General features: G+C 47.7%; 1 protein-coding gene across 5 annotated transcripts in view; it reads left to right on the top strand.

The window, feature by feature from the left end:
* Positions 1 to 21,167, top strand: part of TSC22D3 (TSC22 domain family member 3) — a 62,219-nt gene that overhangs the window by 6,244 nt on the left and 34,808 nt on the right. Inside the window, exon 3 of one of the 5 annotated variants that reach the window (XM_030306353.1) lies at positions 7,414 to 7,459. The exons of the other annotated variants lie outside the window; for them this stretch is intronic. Coding sequence (XP_030162213.1) covers positions 7,414 to 7,444 — 31 coding nt within the window. The 3' untranslated portion in view covers positions 7,445 to 7,459. Of the gene's footprint in view, positions 1 to 7,413; positions 7,460 to 21,167 lie in introns of those variants that run through there. 5 annotated transcript variants of the gene reach the window in all.

Below are 21,167 nucleotides of genomic sequence, written 5' to 3'. Positions count from 1 at the left end.
CCTTCCCTAGCCCAAGGTTATTTAAAATAACTATTTCCTGAGTGCCTAGTGGTCTGACAAAGAATAGGCACTATTGGATTAAGGCACATTCCCTGTTAAAAATGCAAATGCATTTGCAAACTTAACATTTATAGTTTGGATGCCTCATGAGAATCTCAACATGTAAGTAATTGTCTTTTTCTTGAGGCACAGATGTGAATTCCATGTGCTAAGAGGCTTTCGCCGGTGTATGTATATGACATGCATATGTCATATGTATATATGATGTGTGTGCATTTTATGTATGTATATAAAGTATATAAGTAGTATATACATATATTACAGTAAGATGTATGTGACATAACATTTGCCATTTTAAGCATTTTTAAGTATACAATTCAGTGACATTAGAACCATTTTTAAGTATACAATTCAGTGTCATTAAAGGCATTCACAATGTTGTGCAACCATCACTGCTATCCATTTCCTGAATTTTGTGATCATCCCAAACAGAAACTCCATACCTATTAAACAATAACTCCCCATTCTCTCCTCCCCTCAGCCCCTGGTCACTTCTATTCTACTTTCTGTCTCTATGAATTTGCCTGCTCTAGATATTTTACATAAGTAGACTCATACAACATGTGGCTTTTTGTGTCCAGCTTCTTTCACTTAGCATGATGTTTTCAAGGTTCACCCATGTGGTGGCATGTAACAGTACTTCATTCCTTCTTAATGACTGAATAATATTCCATTGTGTGGGTAAACTACATTTCGTTTAACCATTCATCTGTCCACAGACATTTGGATTGCCTCCACCTGTTGGCTATGGTGAAATATGCTGCTAGTAACATGGGTAGGCAGGTATCTTTTTTTTTTTTTTTTAGAGAGAGAGTACACACACACAGGGGAGGGGCAGAGAGAGACAGGGAGAGAGAGAATCTTAAGCAAGTTCCACGCCCAGCACAGAGCCTGACACAGGACTTGATCTCATGACAGTGAGATCATGACCTGAGCCGAAATGAAGAGTCAGAAGCTTAACCGACTGACCCATCCAGGTGCCCCTATGGGTATCTTTTTGAGTCCCTTTTTTTCAATTCTTTGGGGTCTAGACATATAGAAGTGGGATTGCCCAGGTCCTCTCCTCAGAGTCCAGACAAATGTAGTGATTCTATGAAATGAGGAAACATCTGTTTCTTTGGGGACAACACCCCCTTCCTGAGTCAGCTGCTAGTGAACACCATGAAAAGAAAGCTAAAAAGTTTAATGAAGTTGGGAATGCAAGCTGGTGCAGCCACTCTGGAAAACAGTATGGAAGTTTCTCAAAAAACTAAAAACAGAACTACCCTGTGACCCAGCAATTGCACTACTAGGCATTTATCCAAGGGATACAGGTGTGCTGTTTCAAAGGGACACATGCACCCCCATGTTTATAGCACACTATCAACAATAGCCAAAGTATGGAAAGAGCCCAAATGTCCATCGATGGATGAATGGATAAAGAAGATGTGGATATATCTTCTTTTTATATATATATATATATATATATATATATATATATATAAAGAATATATATATAAAAGAATATATATAAAATATATATAAAAAGAAGATATATATATCTTATATATATATTATATATATACACATATCTTATATATATATTATATATATACACATATCTTATATATATATTATATATATACACATATATATTGTATATTGTATATATTGTATATTGTGTGTGTGTGTGTGTATATATATATATATATACACACAATGGAGTATTACTCGGCAATCAGAAAGAATGAAATCTTGCCATTTGCAACTATGTGGATGGAACTGGAGGGTATTATGCTAAGTGAAATTAGTCAGAGAAAGACAAAAATCATATGACTTCACTCATATGAGGACTTTAAGAGACAAAACAGATGAACATAAAGGAAGGGAAACAAAAATAATATAAAAACAGGGAGGGGGACAAAACAGAAGAGACTCATAAATATGGAGAACAGACTGAGGGTTATGGGAGGGGTTGTGGGAGGGGGTATGGGATAAATGGGTAAGGGGCACTAAGGAATCTACTCCTGAAATCATTGTTGCACTATATGCTAACTAATTTGGATGTAAATTTTAAAAAAATAAAAAATGAAATTAAAGAAATAAAAAAAGAAAAGTAAAAAAAAAAGAAAAAGAAAAACACAGCCATTTCCCACCTTGATGGGTCCTCTGGCCGATACGTACTCATGTCCAAATCCTGTCACCAAATGGACATCCAGAAAAAAAAAAAAGAAAAAAAGGAAAGAGAAAAGTGGGCAAGGCTTCAGCAGCTTCTTATCCTTTCTAAAGAAAGGAGTATGGAAAAGTTCAAGTTTTTTCTTTTTTCTGTATTCTAGCCTATAAGCACAAAATGAATTACGGAAGACTAATGATTTGAGACCTGACTGCTATGGCCTGTATTGTGTCCTCCCTAATTTAACTCCCAATGTGACAGTGGTTGGAGTTGTGGCCTCTGTGAGATAGGTTTAGCTAAAAGTGGCTTCATGAGAGTGGGGCTCTCCCAATGGCATCAAGGTCCTTCTAAGGAAAGGAAGAGACTCCACAGTTCTCTCTTGACTAGATGAAGACACAGTGAAAAAGTGGCTATCAGCAGAAGAGAGCTCTCATTAGGATCCAGCTGGCTAGTATCTGAAATTTGGACCTCCAACTTTTAACTATGAGAAATCACTGCCTATGGTTGAGGCCACCCAGTCTATAGTATTTTATTATAGCACCAGGGCCGACTAAACTACTTCCACATACATTAGCAAACAAAATGGGTTAGAGCATCACTTCAAAGTAACCCTTGTACTTTATTATCCCTCAGTAAAGCTTAATTTCAGTGTATTTAGCAAGAAAATAAAATGAAAAAAGCCTCCAGTAATTCAGTACATGTACCCTAGGTTCACCAGTTTTACTGTTAACATTTCTTCCATATTAACAAAAATAAAAAAAATTCTTTAAAAAAAGTTTAATGAAGTGATGGACATAGAAGCTTTATAGGGAAAATGATATGGTCTCAGCATGCTCATGAATTAGTGTGTCCCTTTCATAAATGGCCAGGGTCTACCATACCTTTTAAAAGAGTCACATGTGACATCATTAATTATCATTGACTTCTTTGTGTGGATTTATTTACCAGACCTTCTTTGAGGGAGGCAACTGACTGGAAGGAAGGCTCTATGGGAATGAAGCATGGGAAAGCCAAGTTTGGAGAAGAGAGGTAGGGAGACAAGGCTGGAGTACACAGAAGGTTTGCTGCAGCCCAGGGCTCTGGGTAGCATGAGAGCTGAAGAGGTGAAGGTGGAAGGTTTGTGCTCATAAAGACAAATGGTAAGAACAGAGCACGAATTTCACCTATGCCTCCAGTTTGCCAGGAATGGACCCATGTGAGTGAGCCCACCCCTCAGAAAATAACTCTTCCAGGGTGACCTTATTTTTCCTCCCTGCCTGAAGAGAAGAGGAAGAGGAAGCAAGGTTAATACTCCTGCTTATATTTGCACATCCAGATAAACTAACAAGCTCTCGATTCCAGGTAGAGTGTTGGTTCCTTTCCAGAACAGGTCCTGAAGGCCAGGGAGTCTGGATAAATGGAGATGGATGTGTCTGGCCGGTACTTGCCCCCGACCTTGTGGGGCCAGGTGAGAGGAGTGAGGCCAGCCTTGTCTGCACCTGGCGGTGGCCGTTGAACTGTGTTTGCTCATCGCGATGCTGCTCCTACCTGAACTTTCTCCTCTTATTTAAGGCATCTCTCAAGATAACTACAAAGCCATAATTTGCCATGGGTGGCTGAGTTTACATAATAAATTGGTCGGTATCGTGCAAAATAGACTCTTGAGCTCCAGAGAAGCCAACGTGCCAAATGGGACTAAAGCTTGGGCACATTTGGTGGGGCACTCTGTGTGCTCAGTGCGCTCAAGGGAAGGCATTCCAGGACCACAGGGGTCAAAAAGACAAAATTTCCCTTTTAGATGAAGCCACAGTAATGGCCCAGGACATGCTGTGCCATCCCAGTGCCTGCAATAATGGGACAAGGATTAGGGCTTTGCTGTAAGACCACAGCTTTTGGCAGAGCAGGCCCTCCATAGAACCCTGTGGGCTAATGGAAGCCCCATGAAGTCCAGAAGGCTAGATCTTAGCCTCAAAAAAAGGTTTGATGAGGAGTCTTGGCAGGGGCTTATGGAGGCCCCTATCGACCGTGCCGAAATTCATCTGGGCTAAGGAGTCAGAGTGGGCATAAGACAGGGGTCTGTGAGAGTAGAAAGCAGACTTTTCCAAATGCTAATCCAGGCAGCAGGGAATCTTATCAGTGGGCAAGTCGAATTCACTTGTACCTTCTAGCTGGAGATCCCTGCCTTAAAGTAACTATTGCCCTTTTGGGAACAGGTGTGAGATCCTAGCCATCCAGTACAGGAGACCGAATGGGAAGCTTCCCATGGTGCAGACACTAGCCCAAGGAGAAACAAGAGCTGGAAGCAGGCTTGGTCAGTGATGCCCCAGGCTACGCTATCAGCCTTCCTCTCCTGGGAGCTGCTTTCCTCAAATAGGCCCAGCTTAAAATCAGGGCCCTGCCTGTGGACAAAGCCCCACAGGGACCTTCCTCATCCTTCCTCGAAGGAAGAATTTACTCACAAAATAGGCTTGGGTATTCAACCCACTCCCTCTTGTCTTCAGGGGAGATGTAGAGCAGCTGCTCACAGCTTAGGGGTCTGGCCAGGATTTCTGTCAGAGCTGTCTAGGCCATTGATTGGCCACGCCTGCTATCCCTGAGGAAGAAGGGGGTGAGAAGTGATAAGAAGAGAAGTGGTTCCAGTGGCTCCTTGCTGGCTTCCTCCACATATACACACCACCCCTCGACCGCCCTCCCTCACCTTGCGTAGCCTCACTCCCAGACTAGGTTGGGCCTAGGCCAGCCTGAGGGTCCTGACTCATATCTCCCATAGTGCCTTATGTAACAGAACCAGGTTACTGAGGCATCAAACTTCTGCTTGCTCAGTGGCAGGCTTCCCTGAGGCCAGGCATTCAGAAGCCTGCTGGAGGTCTACAGAGCTCAATCATATTTCCAGGGGAAAAGCCTACTCTCCCTGTAGTGTCAGGCAAGCAGTCTTCTCAGAGGCAGTCAGGTTGCAAAGGTGATCCAGCCTGAGTCCCCACACTCAGCAGCAAATGTAAGCAGGCAGGTGAGCTGCTGTGGGCTTAGTGTGGTTTGGGGCATTCAGCGGCGGGGGCAGGAGGGGGGCAGGGAGGGCGACTTCTTCTATTACCTGATCCTATGCTGCTTAAGAGACAGCCTGGTGCATCTGGAGGGGCCCCAGAACAGGTCTTAGAAGTCCCTCTTCCTTTTGTATCTGCTTGTTGGTTCAGGGACTGCTCTGGGACCCCATGCAGAAAAGGGTTTACTACAAGCTGGAGGAGCTGTTTAAAAGAAGGCCAATTCCCAGTATATTCTTCGTGAAGCCTTAGAGTCCCCAGGCTGGCCTGAATTCACAATGATTCTTAGCTTTCTTCCTGGTCTATTCAGAAAATTACATTACCAGCTTGCTGCAACTGAGCCCCCAGCAAAATCAGGCTTACCAGATTCACTGACATATTTCTTTAATAAGCTCATTTGACTATCTACAACACAGAATAGCCCAATCAATCTAATATTCCATTGGCTCAAAGTTTGTGACTAAACCAATAGTTCCTCTTCTGCTCTTCCCCAGTCTTTGCCTGAGCCCGCCCCACTGTGCTGCCAGCCGGTAAGTGGCTCACAGGCTGAGAGTAGTTGGGGACACTGCTCTCTGGTTAGAGAAAAAGAGGAAGAAATGGGGAAACAATGTAAAAAGAAAAGTGGTGTGGGAATTACCAGTAGACATGTTGTATCCAAAGCTCAGATTCATGAATCCTCAGACAAACTCAAGACCATCATCTCAGGGCTCAGGAGAGCTCCCTGAAGTTTCCCAGATCACAGCCAGAATCTAGTCAATGTTGGGGAGTGTGAGGTTGAGGTGCAGAATTTCCTTTTCTTGAGAGCCCTCCCAGGCTTTGAGCCCTTTGCTTGTCCCTATCACCCTGCCCTTCCAGTTTAGAGTCCATTGCAGTAAAAGCAAAGCCAAACAAAACAAAACATAACAAACACAAAAACAACAACAAGGAAAGAATAAGAAAAGCCCCGCTCTGTTTTAAGGCAACATACTTGGCCGGCCCAGGTACACAGAGAAGTGAATGATGGCAGCACCTCATTTGGCCTTGGACTGAGTGACCAAGCATCTCAGTCAATCAGTTCATCATTTACTGACCAAGGGCCCACTTTTACCGAGCACCCACTGTGGATTTATTGAGTGCTTACCCTGCCTAGCACTGAAGAAGAGCTGGAAGGAGGAAAAGGCTAGGATGGAGCCTGGGGAGCTAAGAGTAGAGGAGTAGAGTAGCTGTCCCGAAGGCCTTCAGGGGAACAAAGCAGTTCCACTAGAGCAACTCAGGCCCAGCAGGGACTCCTGCTCCTTGACGGAAAGGCCTTAAACTTGCTGCGCCCTGGTTCTGCAGGTCTGGAACTTGGGTGGTGCCAAAGCAAACTAGGAAGGGAGAGTCTCTTTATGGCGGTGGCTTCCAGCAGGGCCTTAAGAATGGTTTGGCTTTGGCATGATGGGAAGCAGCTACAGTGCTCCCTGGTTGGGACGGGGAGGGGAGCCTTGCCAGTCCAGTGGGGATCGTGGGTAGGAAGGGGCTGGCCTGGAGTGGGGACAGCAGCCAAGAACACTTTCCATTCTTCCTAGACTGAAACCCAGAGTCTCCAAGATTCAGGAACTAGAGGAAGGCCAACTCTGGCCCTCCTCTCCTTGCTCCCCTTGACTCTAGGTGAGCTGGTCCCTAGCACCCTCTCCTCAGGGACCTGGGCTAGCCCTGGTAGGTTAGGGCCTCTAGGGCCTGAAGAAAGCTCACTGGGACCAGGTGGGTTGAGCTTGGGAGTACAGTCGAAGGTGAGCACCAGAGGACCCAGGGGGGTGTGTGGCTTCATATCTCAGCACCCCTGGCCTTGATCTCCACCAAGCCCCTTCTGAGGTGGGTAACAGAACCAGGGACATGTCAAGGTGCTGCCATGAGAATATATACACAGTTTTCCCAAGTGTCTTTGGAAAAAAGTTGCTAGCCTTAAAAAGTTGCTAGTTTTAGCCTTATATGCACCTTGGTCAAATCCTTCTTTCCCGGATGCCCTACCAAAGAAGGCCCTGGGGTAAAGCTGAGGAAGGAGGGAAGCCTCAAGCTGATAGGAAAGGGATAGCAAAGGGAACCAGCTTCAAGTCACCTGGGGAAGGAGAGTGCTACCTATGGTCAGCACTCTGCCCTTGCTTTCTGGGACCCTCTCCCCCAACTAGTATGCTGGGCACTCATGCTCACACCCTTTCCCACCAGTGCCCTGGAGAACTCACATTTAAATTTATGAGCATGTTTGGTCAGCAACAAGTATTTTCTGCACACCTTCCATGTGCCAGGCTCACTGTTAGGCGCTGGGAATAGAATGGGAAACTCACAACAAGAGACATGGTCACAGCCATCATAGAATAATCAGCAGAGTAGGAGAGCTAGACAACAACCAAACACATTAATGGATGTGTATTTACAAACTAAGTAAGTGCCAAGAGGGAAAAGGAACGAGCTTTTGACAGAGAATATAACAAGGGAGAGACAAGGCTTCCTGAGGAAGTGATATTGAGTTAAAGAAATGAATCTCTAATACTGAAATCATCAGACCCAGTCTAATTCTAATGAGCAGACCCGGGCCAAATGAGACATTTTTCTTTTTTTTTAATTTAAAATTTGTTTTAATGTTTATTTATTTTTGAGACAGAGAGAGACGGATCATGAACAGGGGAGGGGCAGAAAGAGAGGGAGACACAGAATCTGAAGCAGGCTCCAGGCTCCGAGCTGTCAGCACAGAGCCCGACACGGGGCTCAAACTCACAGACTGTGATCGTTACCTGAGCCGAAGTCGGATGCTTAACTGACTGAGCCACCCAGGTGCCCCCAAATGAGACATTTTAAAACAGAGGACTTAGTAAAGACCCACTGAAGTCATACCACTAGGTACCTGCTCACACCCTTGGAAATATCTCTAGGCCATGAGTAGCTGGCAGGTCCAAAAGAGCAGGACTAATATTCTGACAAGAGGAAGAGATGAGTTTGAAGCACACAGGGCAACTAGTACTTAATGTCATCCTTTGCTAAAAATAGTCCATGACAGTATGGAAATGTGTAAAGGCTGGCCCTGGGGACCGGTGATAAAGTGAGTATAGCCTGTGGGGAGGAAAATTTGGTTTTGTAAATTATTTACTATAAAGAAAAGAGAAAGGGGAGGGTCATCTGGGTTTTCTTTTCTCTTTGTGGGCTTCCTTCTGAGTTATGAATGCTCCTCATTGTACAGAGGCAGTGGGGCACAGAGCTTCAGGCTGTACTCCTTTCTGGAGTCTGAGGTGTAAATTTTCTGGGCTGCAAATGTCAGATATTTGTCCAGGCTGAAAAACAACTTGAAAACAGAGGGGAAGGGGTGCTACACCTTGGAGAGGGGCAAAGACATTGATCAAGGGGCTCCAAGGAGCTTTCACTGGAGAGAGGTGGTCCCACCATAATGGCAAGGCAGGTAACAGTCAAGAGCTTGGCACGATCCAAGGGAATCTAATTTTGAAGGGTCCAGATAAGGCCAATGAGACTTATTTAGCCAATGGGAGGTAAACTTGGGACTTCAAGGAGCAGTGGGGTGGAGCTATAGGAACTAAGATGATTGATCTAAGAGGAGTTTGAGGGTGGAGGGGAGGGTGGTGAAGAGAGAGAAGAGTGGTTGATCTTCAAATATAAGAAAAGTGGCAACTCAGAGATGGTGACTAGCTGCTTCCAAGCTACACTAGGAACAGAACAAGAGGAAACAGGCCTCTACTGTAGCATGAAGAATTGAGATTAGATAATAGGAAGAACTTCCTGACTACAAGCATTCAGAGAAGCTAAATGAAAGTACCATGGGATGTTATAATACTTTGTAAATGTGGGGAAGGTGGTGACGGTAGAAATAAAGAACTGGGTAAAGGTGTAAGAGGAGCTGGTTTATAAGGACCATGGACAGAAGGGGACAGACAGGCAAAGGAGTCAGAAGCAGGTACTCATAAGGAAAAGCAAAGTGCATGTGTGGCATATGAAAGAAAGTGTTTGCATGAAAATACTTTCATAATAAAAATGTCTATGAAATTTCCATTGGAGGCCAGTCATTAAACCTAGCACATACCTCCCGGGCCTGGAATGGTGTGGGGGTATGGACTCAAGAGCGGTTAGGGCACCTTTCCCCATGCCTCCTTCTCATCTCTTAGCCAAATTAGCTTCTGTGGGAGGGGCACCCATTTTCCACCATCTTACAGTTTTGGGGAGCACCCCTGTGCTAGGAGCATTGGTATAAGACTGCCCACCCCAGGTGGAAGAAGAGGATTTCTTCTTCCTCACACACAAAGATTAGACACAAGGGACACAGTGGCAGCCAACAAACCAGGCAGAATCCTTGTGGCAGGAAACTTACAATCTAGTGGTAGAGACAGACATTAAATAATAATTACACAAATAAATGTATCATACAATTGATCATAATGGAGGAAAGGTGCAGGAAGCCACGAGAACACAAGCTAAGGGGGCTTCCTCTAGGATTAGAAAGTCTGCAAAAAGAAGTCACCTTGTTAAAACTTTGAGCACTGCATGTACCTCTCTATGAGCAATTCTTGCCCCAAATCATTAGCGAGGAAAGGCAAAATGAACCCAGTCACTACGATGCCCTAAGACGTGGATTTTGAAGTTCCTCTTGCTCACTGAAGCCTTCATATAGAAGCAAACCCCAAGGACATTTTCTCATTGCCAAGATCAAGCAGTCTTGATTTAGGCAGAGTGATTCTCTAAAGGCTGTAATAGTCTATCAGCCGAAAATCAGGATCAGGAAGACTTTGAAGAGCTCACTTGCCAGATGAACAGGATGAAGGTCAGTGAAGCAAATAAAGAATTAACACACTGAAAATTATACTTGAAATTGGCCCCCAGAAATGGCCATGTCTCCAAAATGCTGTGTTTTTACTGTCCTATTCAAACGTAGGAGACATATTATATCCTATTCTAGTAGTAGCTGCAAGGCATACCCAGGGCTGTTGAGTCCTGGGGAGTCAGGATCCTAGAGAATCAGGATCCTACTCTGCTTTTCCCTGTCCCTCTACCAGAAGAATGGGAGGTGCTGGCCATTGTAGGGGAGCTGGGATGGGCTTCTCCACCCTCGAAAGACCCTGAAGGGGCCACCAAGAAGCAGAGAACGACATTAGCCACCGCGTGCTCATGAAGCACAGGGGCTTCACATCTGATAAACTACCATTGACAGATTCTGCAACTTTGGCAAGTGACTTCCCTGGACCTCAGTTTCCTCATCTAAAGAATGGGGGAGTGTGGTTGGAAAGGTTAAGTGAGAGGGTGCTCCTAGGAAGCATTCAGTTCATTACATTAGGCAAATCTTCTGTGGAACCAGAACAAAACCTTCTCTGATTTGCCTTCCTCTCTCACCAGTCCACTCACTGACCCCTCCCCTCACTCCATCAATCACACACCCTCTCCTGCCCAGAGCCAGGTAACACCTGCAACCCAGTCTGGCAAGCTTTCTCCCTGTCAAGGCTTGCTCTCCGAACCTTCTTCATTCACACTCAGGTATAAATGACTGAGAAGGCTTTTGGCTTTCTTCCTTCCTGGGAGGGTGGCGGTATGCAGGGCAAGCTTTTGAGATTTTTACCAGAGATCAAAACCCACAGAAGCATGAGAGCACTCTACTGGCATTGATAACAAATGAAAAAGGGTTTCAGAGGGCAGTGAAGATGGGGATGGACTACCTCTTCAAGACCTTGAGCCTCCCCCTTCCCAGAGTTGGGGGCCAGCACCTTCTGCCTCCACATACATCTTAGACACAGACTCAGAGGCTCAAAACTAGTAGGGCTTTCGCAGCCATTTGGTCTGATCCCCTCCCATTACAGATGAGGAAACTGAGGCCCACAATAGGCTGCGTACCTGCCCCAAAACAAACAGCCAATTAGTGACCAGCTGAAAAGAGAAACCATGTCTCCTGATTCTCTGACCCAATGGTCTTCCGACTTCTCGTCTCTAGACGGCTGTGCACATCCCATCCCAGTAGGTACACAACATCTCCATGCCAGGAGACCAGATTTGGGTCCACCTGATGCCAAAAACGGTGTTTTTTTATTTGATTTTATTTAATAGAATTGACCAGTGGTTTGGGTGTTATGGAGCCCCAGCCCTGGAATCCTGCTTCTGCTCAGGTTGGGGCTGCTTGCCACAGCCACAGTCATGCGAGGGGGACAGAAAGGCCTGCTGTTCATGTTGAAAAAGAAATCAGTTGCTGAAACATTGGTCTTTTTCAAAGTTCCACCACAGGGGCTGGCTGGCAGAGCTGCTGGCTGGCAGAGCCGCCGTCTGGGCTCCCCCCGGAGGATCCGGCCCTCCCCTTCAGTCTGGGAGTTAGTTTAGGAAGCTGGCCCAGCCTTCGGCAGAAGATCCAGAGGGCAGGGCTCACCCCAGGAGCTCCAGCCGTCCCTCAGAGCCTAGGAGCCCCCAAGGCACTCAGGGCCAGGAACTTCCTCCTGCCTCCACAGCCCAGCCAGCTCAGGCTGGCCCTGAGGCTCCCAGAGCACTTTTCTTTTGAGCTGGAAAAGAGCTTCCAGTTGCTCCCACCCTAGCCCAGCAGTGACAGAGGGAGCTAGAGAAGGAGAGAGCAATTGAGAGAGACACGGAAGGAGAAAGGGAGAGAAGGAGGAAGGAAGGGAGGGGAGAGAGACAGAGACAGAGAAAGGGAACCAACCCCTGCCAGGCAATCGAGGCTTTCCTGGGCAGCAGTGAGATGAAAGGGGAAAGGCTAGAGGAGCCCCAGCTCGTGGAGGAGCCCCAGCTTGGGGAGGACCCTGAACTCGTGGAGGAGGCACAGTTCCTGGAGGAGCTACAGCTCGAGGTGGTGGAAAGTGGGTCAGATTTAGATCCAGAAGATCTGGGTTCCAGTCCCGACTTTGCCACCAATCTGATGCTTGAGCTCGAGTAAGTAACTCCCTGCCCTCCTGTGGGCTGCTGCTTTCCCTACTGACAAAATGGGGGAGGGGAGAGCTTCTTCCACTCAGATATTCAGGAAAACGCCTCTAAACTCCTGATGTACGTGGATGGGATGTACAGGCACTTGACCAAGTCATTGGATGCCTGAATGTTAGAATGGTGTGGTTGGGGAGAAGGAGTTCACAGAAACAAGAAGAGGGAAGGAGAATGTGGTAAATGTGTAAAGAGTCATGACCTTAAGAGGGAGTCCAGATTAGTAGAACATTAGGGTTGATTTTCAAAACTCAAAGGATAATGGGCTTGGAATGAGTTAGTAAGGAGAACTAGGATGTTAGGGGGTGTGGTCAATGTACGGTTGCTAACAAGCCTCTCTGCTAAATGTCTCCCAGTGGCCCCTTAAGCCCCAAAACTCAGGTACTCAATCCAGAATGCATTTTTCTAGTTCTTTGTGTGTGTCTTTGTGAAGATTCTCAATTGAATCAGGGGTATTTTCAGGTCTTGGATGTTCACATCTAGATCTAAAAAAAAGCTAAGAAGAGAGACTAGAATGACCCCTTGTCTTAGAAACCTGCTTTCTTGGTAAATCCCCCAATTTCACCAGACCTACAGCTGCATGACTCAGGCAGGGCCCTTTGAGAATTTGACAAACATTATATATAGCTACTCTCCCCCCACTAATGCACAGATGAGCTACCATAAAACCAATCTGCTTGGTGAGTGTTAGTGTTTGGTACATTGCACTGCATTCAGAGTCTTTCAAAGTTGGTCATCCCTCCCCGAGTTGTGTGGTGAGAGTCTATAAGTCATAGTAGGTGACATCTCACTAACCAGAGAGCTCCTAGCAAGGCCAGACATGAGAGCACAGGGCTCCCTATGTGGCAGGTCATCTCTGATGTCCTCTGCCAACCATGTCCCCACCAGCATCTCCACTGCTGGGAAGCTGCAATAGGGAGATTGAGTAGAAGAGAAACACCCCCCCACACACACACCTGTCCAGACACCTGCTCACTGCCCTAGTGCCCTCATCCTCACCACCACACGCCCTGCTCCCTTGCTATTAGCCCTCATTCTTCTTGGCTCAGTACCTTCAACAATCATTTCTTGCCACTCAATCAGTCATAGATCCCTGAGATCGGAAGGGATATTGGAATTCCTACAAGAAACAGTGCTGCACTATAGGCTCTATGGTCTTCCTTGGTACCTTAGGGGCTGCTGGAAGGAGAGGAAGAAAGGGAGGAGAGGTCTGAGGAGAAAGGAGGAGAGGCCAGGTAGAGGGTAGAAGGTGAATTTGAGGGAGGGAAGGGGAGGAAGAGAGAGTTTAGAGGACAGAAAGAAAGAGGGGAGGTAGATTGTGCCACGCCCAGACCAAGTAGAGGTTAATTAACACCTCCAAAGAAACGAGGTCACAAATAAGAATCTACTGGTATCCTTTCAAGTTGTAGGGTTTGGGTCCTCACCTGGCTTGCTTTTCCTCACCACAGGGTTTTCAAACTCAGCTCCCCTGAACTGGAAGGCGTCTCCCCTTGGGTGGTGGAAGTTAAGAGGCTCTGGGCGCCCCCGGGAGCCGCCAGGAGCCAGGAGCCGAGTGGGCGGGGCTTCCAGCCTAGGAGCAGTTTTGCTGCCCTAAGGGCTTTGTATCCAGAGACCCTGAGAGTGCCCAGGTTAGATTGGGTGTAGGGGTGGTGAGGGATGGGGCCGGGGGGGGGGGGGTGGGGGGGGGGGGGGGGGGTGAATTATTATCTGTTTAATAACAACAACAAAAGTTGTAACACTCCAGCGGAAACAGGAATCTCTAGTAAAGCATCCCCAAGGGGTCGACACCCTGCCTGGGCTTGAAGGAATCTCAGCCCTGATTGTTAGAAAGTCCTGGGGTTTAGCCAATATGGGCGCACATCTTTCTGGCCCGCAGCAGGCTTTGGCCCCTCCTTTCGTGTCCCTGCTCCGGGCCTCCTTCTATCTCCCAACGACCACCCGAGGAGCAGAGGGCCAGTGGCTGGCTTCTGAGCTAGGGGCACCACGTGTCCCCAGCTCCCAGCCAGAGGTTGCTGGGGCGTGTGTGACCACCAGGCCGCACTGGCAGGCTACTGATGTGGGCTTGGGGCACTCCGCCGATGCAGCCCCTGGGGCCAAGGCTGAAGAAGTCCACTCCAGGGAGGGCACTGTCCGAGGTAAGTGAGGTCTAGTGTGGAATTCTCAGCAGGGGAAATAGCTCGAGGGAAGGAGCACTTGATTGAGAATAAGGGCCTTGTGTTCCTTCACAAACTCTCAAACTGGAACCTTGGCTGGGGCTGGCCCCTGAAAGGGGAAAACTAATAAGGACCTGGGCCCTAGCCCTAAGAGGAAGGCACGAGGGAGGCAGGCTCAGGAAAGGTATTCCGGGCCAGGCAGGCATTCTAAAGCCCTGCCTGCTTTACATTGGAGAAGGATAAAGCCTTGCCTGTTGGCGGTGGGGACCATCTGCGGGCACTATACAGAGAGTACTGTTTCCCCAAGCGTGGTAAATGTATGCTGGTGGTAAGCAAAATGATTTTAGGTGTTACATGGACTAACTTTGTTTTTCTATTTGTATAGCTATTTATTTATTTGACATGTCATGGGGGAGGGGATGTGTCTAACACATACACTGTTTGATCTCAAAAATGTTCCTGAGGTGAAAGCATTTTTCACAGGTGAATCTGCTTATTTTAGAGAAAATATTAAATAAATGACTATACTAGCAGTACTCAGATGTGGCTAATATTTTTTTGATGTTTATTTGTTTATGAAATAGGGAGAAAACAAGCTAGGGAGGGGCAGAGAGAGAGGGAGACAGAGGATCTGAAGTGGGCTCCACGCTGTCGGCACGGAGCCCAATAACGGGGCTCGAACTCATGACCGTGAGATTGTGACCTGAGCCAAAGTCAGACACTTAACCGACTGAGCCACCCAGGTGCCCCGCATGTGGCTAATATCTTGACGGTGGTAAGCAAATCACTGCATTTGGGGCCCTACTACCACACTGTGTTAGCAGAGGCGGGAAAGAGGAGGCGGAGGATAATGAGAGCCATACTGTATGGTTTGAGATCATCTCGTCCATGTACACCTAGCTTGAAGGCCTCCTGTGACAGCCCTATTCCAAGTGTAAGAACACCCTGCTATTTTTATACCCCCAGTGTCCTGCGCTGCCCCATGACACACTCAACACTCCAGATTACCAGCAGGCCTTCGCCTTGCTCCAGGGCACTGTCTCTACCACACCCCCCCACACAGGGTGGGGAGAATGCCGCTGGAAAGTTGGTGGGGCTGTCCTCACCACCTTCCAGCGATTTCTTCTCAGCATTGTTCACAGGCAAATTCAACTCAAATGTAAGGAGGTATTTCCAGGAAGCAAGTCAAGGAGGTTACAGTCTTTCTCTGAATGCACAAAGCCACAGCAGGACGGGAAATAAGTCACTGTGGCAAGCGACATGGACTTGTGCTGATTTCTGGACAGATTCGGACAATATTTGGTGGGAAATTTGTATAAAATCAAACTGTAGAAGAGGATTCCTGTTTCTGCTGGGAGTTTGTGATGGGCTCTGGGTAAATAAGTTTGGTCCACTTCCTCCTTCCCTTGCCCTGAGACAGGAAACATGCCCTGTTTCCTCCCAGAGCTCACCTTGCAGATAATGGGGATGAGCCCTGGAAGGGAAGCAGAAAAGTGGTCTCCTGCCGTCAAACTGGGATGCACCTCAGGAGCCTTACATCTCTTTCCTGTGTTGTTTGGTCCCTGGAACTGTCTTTAGCAAAAGGGCCAAGTAGAGACAGCTGAGCAGCTAACACCTCCAAGAGAGGAAATACCATCAATATCCTTTGGTGGTAAATCTGCTGTTAAACAACCTTTGTTTTCTGAGACTGTTCCTCCTAAATTCTGACCTCCATCTTTCTTTTCTTTTTTTTTTTAAGTTTATTTATTTATTTTTAGAGAGACAGAGAGAGCAAGAGCAGGGAGGGACAGAGAAAGAGGGAGAATCTCAAGCAGCTTCCCTGTGCTGTCAAGCGCAGAGCCTGATGCGGGACCCATCTCAGGAACCTTGAGATCATGACCTGAGCCTAAATCAAGAGTCGGACGCTTAACCAACTGAGCCACCCAGGCACCCCCGACCTCCAGCTTTTTTATACAACACTTAATATGCTTTAATGGTAGTTATTCTGCCTCTTGTCAGCCCTCTTTTCCAAGTTAGCGATATCTATTTTTTTTAAAGACTTTGAACCACCTTGTATTTCTCTATCCTTTAGACCATCTCCAAATTCTCCACTTAGATTTCATTCTGTCCTCTGTAACAGTTGAGAATGTAACAGGCACACCTTTGCCTTTAGCCAACCCCCCCCCCCATCTCTCCTCCGACCAGTGACACACATTTGGAAGATGGCAAGATAGGAAAGGAGCAGAATTAACTGGACTACAGAGTACCCAACTGCCTGCCCTAACCCCTTGAGCTAGCTGTCCAACAGGAGACTGGAGCAGTGTAGGGTTTCATTAGTGCCTGATGGCCATAGAGTAGAGAAGGGAGATGACCTCATAGTTCCTACCTGTTTCTTTCCTATTTAGAGCATCCAGGATGCTTGTTTCTTAATGATACTAAATTGTGTGCTAACGATTCATTGCCACCTCTGTCTTTAGCTGCCATACCCACGTAGCCACATTCTTTGATCTGGGTAGAGTCACATTTTGATTTACTCCATATTCATTATGCATTTTGTGGAATATCCGCAGCAGTCACTGAATCCCACGTTGCCCGCCCTCCACCCTTCTAGCTAGTCTCTGGGAACTCAGGCATGCAGGGTCTCTTTGACACCAGTCTGAGTTGAGCATAAACAAGGAAGATTCTTGCAAAAATAAATTATCCGCTTGTAAATGGATTCCAAATACAATCATGGTTGAATTTCACATGGCCGGGGTAGCCTCGGACATGGCAGTGGATAATCCAAAAAAAAGGGTAATCTTTTTTTTTTTTAAATCATGTATAGCCAGCTTTGAAATTGTGCTATGGGTCTAATTTTTCCCCCAATAGTTCTTCCTTCCTCATTATTTGGGTTGAAATAAAAGTGAGCTTGTATCCCTGGAGGTATATAGGAACTAGAAGGAAAATGTGAGTGTAAGGAGAAGGTGAGCTGAGACCAAGCACTGCCGTGGACATTTCACAAAGTGGAAAAAGACACCCAGAAATGCTTGGGAGTTGGCTTTCAGTCACACAGATGTCATTTCTGGGTGTCTTTGGAACCTGTCATATGGTTGTTTATGCCATGGACTCGTCCAGGAAGTTCTAAGGGGCCTGTCCACTGGTACCTGGTTTGACTCGGGGAGAGACAGGGCCAGGTTGCTGATAGGAAATCATAGTTCCCTTCTCCCTCTTCATCGCAGCCTGATGGCTATGTCACTGTGCCTGGTCGGGTCATCTGACCCATGCAAGTCTGAGGGAGGTGGTGCAATTCATCTGAGGAAATCGTGTCTGAGACAGGAAGGGGCACGGCAACCTCTTCAGCCAAGGATTTATGTATCTGTCACAGGAGGGAAGTGTGAGCTGAAAAATGACTCCCAGACGTGCTAGAATTGGAAGAGGCTATGCTGCTACCTTTCACCATCAGTAGTGTATTCATTCGGAATCTACCTCAGGAGGCTGGCATCCTGGACCTTCCTCCCTTCCTCGAGTCCATCCTCCTCCCTCCCTTGCTCCTCCCTGGCTCAGCACACACTTAATAAAATAGCAGAGCTGGCCAGGTGTACCCTGCCAGGGGCCAAGCTGTAGGTGAAGGGCAGAGAGGCTCACGCTGCTTTTTGCAAGGCAGTTAGGCCGAGACCCTGGAACCAGCCGCAACGGCCATGTCACCATGGCTGGCCCTGTGGCAATCTGGGTGAATGTGGCTCCCCCAGTCTCTACCGCCCACAAGAGGCAGGGGGTGCACAGTGGCTCACTCTGTCGGGCTATAGCTGGACTTAATACTTGCTGTCTTTGTGAATGATCTTTGCATTTTTGCCTGCCGTGCCTATCTTGGCTATGGGCCCTCTGTTGGAGCCTGGTTCTGTGTCTTTGCTCCATATCCCTTCCCCTGATGTGAGGCTGCCAGACGGCTCCCTTGGCAACCTCATTAGGCTCCCGTGTGTCTCTGGAGAATCTCAGCTGGGCGGCAGCACTCCATCTTTAGAGCTCTAGTTGTCCAGATGGCTTCTAACCTCTCCAGTGCAACGGGACCACAGCAAATTCCAACCCAGCTGTCTTTCAGAGCACCCATTCCACTCAGGTCTGTGCCTGGCACTAGTGGAGACAGACTCCTGGCCTCCAGGTGCAGTGCTTTGTGCATTCCTTCCTTATTCTTTGTCTCCAGGGCTGGGGCTTGGCCAAGGGAGCACATATCCCCTCCCACCCCCACCCCACCACAGACAAAGAACTAATGACTATTTTCATGCTCCCCAGGAAGCAAGGGGTGGGTCCTGCCAGGCCTTGAAGCCCAGTAGGGAAGGTGAATGGCATCTTGGCTCCAGACCTCACCAGCACATTGTCCCTGCATTAAGTGGGCAGAGATGGGTATGAATTCTGGGGAAGGGCCTCAGTCTGGAGAGGAGATTGTGTCTCCCTTGTTGTAAACCTACTTGTCAAATCAGAAACATTTTCGGCTGGGACAGAGGAAGCAGGCACATCTTTCAGAAGACAGCAAACTGGGTAGGATTGGTCTTTGACACTGTTTTGTCTTCCCCAATCCCCCTTCTAGCACAGGCTCCCTCAAACTACCCTCAGCTGCTGAGGGCTGTCAACTATATATTCAGAACTTTCCAACCTCCTGACCTCTGAGCCATCTATCCCCCTAGGGGAGACCTGCTTTCTGCTACTGCTAATGTGATGAAATGAATCCTGCTAAGGTATAAACAGTTGGTAGTAGCTGAATGTGCTTTCCCTTCCCAAGTCACGATTCTGTTTAAACCTGGATCTTCCACAGAGCGCCTAGGTGGCTCAGTTGGTTGAGCGTCCAAATCTTGCTCAGGTCATGATCCCAGGGTCGTGGGATTGAGCCCCGTGTCAGGCACCACACTGAGCGTGGAGCCTGCTTAGGATCCTCTCTCTCTCTCTCTCTCTCTCTCTCTCCCCCTCCCTCTCCCTCCCTCCCTCCCTCCCTCCACCCCTCTCCCTTGTTTGTTTTCTCTCTCTCTCTCTCTCTCTCTCTCTCTCTCTCTCTCTCTCTCAAATAGAAAAAAAAAACCTGGACCTTCCAATGGAGTAAGCAAAGTGAGAACTGCAGGCTTAGCTGTGGGCTGATGGAACTGACCTTTTTGGGAAAATTTGTTCTGACCTCTAGCCCCTGAAATCGTACAAAGCAGGCAGCCACCTTCTCCACCTATGTATAAGGCTGTCCCTTGGGGATGTGGTTACCTTTCACAGAGGTAACTGGAAGACTCCTGGCTATGCCCCAACTCCACCCACACTGAAGCCCAGACACAAGGCACTGGGTATCAGGATGAAGGCTCTGGCTTACCCTGAGGATCAGGGAGCTGAATTGGGCCTGAGCCTCTGTGCCTTCCCCCAACCCAGCCAGGCCCACACTTTTGGAAGATGCAGGGAATAATCTGGAAAACCCCCTCATGTGTACCTGAATCAGTTGACTCTTTAAATATCTCAGAAAGCAGGCGTGAGGCAATTGCTTGTAATAGCAAAACCATTCTTGCTTGAAGGGAGGAGCGCTAACCACTTATGGAGCAAGGGTTACAGTCCTTCAGGAGGGGTCTGTTGCAAAGCTATTTTTGGCTCATTTGCTCTTCTTTCCTCCTTGAGTTCTGTTCCTCTCCAGGCCCCTCAGGAGCCCCCCTCTCCACCTCCTTCCCCGTGTCTGCACTCACACAGGCTTATGCAGGGGAAGTAACCCCTAGCCAAGTGATTCTCTCATCCAACACATTTCCCGAGATGGTCCCACTGCTCCCTTCCAGAAGAGCAGGGACAAAGACCGTCTGGACTGATGTAATGACCTCTTCCCCTCCGCCCAAGCACACCGGAATTCCAAATGTTCGCGTTTCCTTCAAGCACAAATGGCTTTTGCTGCTGATCCTCTGCTCTGGGTTACCCATTTCCTGCCCAGCCCTGGCACAGCAAACGTGTCTCTGTAGCAGCTACCTCAGGGTAATTTGAGAAGGAGCTCTAGGCCACCACATGTGGAAAAGGAATCAGGGGAAGACACATGTGGAATAAGAATCTCCTAGAGAAAGATGCTGGGCTTTTCGCAAAGGGCCTGCATAATATAGAAATACCAGCACCGGATATTTCTAGGATGCCAGCATCATTTACTCTAAGGTGATTTTTTTATTATTATGATATCCTCCCCATTGCAGCAACTTTCATGAAATCCCTGACACTGTCCCATCAGCCTCGGAGTCAGCAACTACCCATGGCCTGCCTGTGTGAAAGTCCTGGGCACACATAACCCCTATCTGGGCCTGGATCCTTCATCTGGTACCTGCAGTATCTGATTGGTTTCTGCCTAGTCGGTCAGCTGTGCGTTGTTGCTGAGCCTGTTTGGGTGGGTAGAGTGGGAAAAATGGAGCAAGGGCTCCAGGAGGGAACTGTTCTCAGTTTTCCCAGACCCCCTGGCTCCCCAGCTCTCTCTCCTTGTTCTTTGACTCCGCTTCTGGGCTCCAATCTTGACCAGGCCCAATATGCCTTGCCTGGATTGCTGGGTCCTCAGTTGTACCCACCAGCACTTTCAAAGCTCCTCTTCTGCTCAGCTCCTGGGCTGGTGGCAGGTATCTGTCTGCCTAGCCACTGACCCCACCTGAAGATGTCCAGCCAGTTCCTTCTGGCCTTTTCCTCCTCACCATGCCAGGGATGCTCATTCATGGTGGGGCCACACGTTAGAAGGAGGTACTTCAGTGGATTCACCCTGGGGAGCAACTCCTTCTCCCTTAAGCTAAATGAGAAAGCAAGAGTACTGTTCACATTCATCTAGCCTGGGCCTTGGTTTCACCCATTTCTGGACCCACGTTTTGCATGGGCCTTCCAGCACTGATTGCCAGTGCTGCAACCCCATTCTGGCGTTATCCAAGA

Source organism: Lynx canadensis, chromosome X (genome assembly GCF_007474595.2).
Source record: "Lynx canadensis isolate LIC74 chromosome X, mLynCan4.pri.v2, whole genome shotgun sequence".
NCBI lineage: Eukaryota > Metazoa > Chordata > Mammalia > Carnivora > Felidae > Lynx > Lynx canadensis.
The sequence above is the reverse complement of the archived record's forward strand: the minus strand, read 5'-3'. Positions and strand labels throughout refer to the sequence as shown.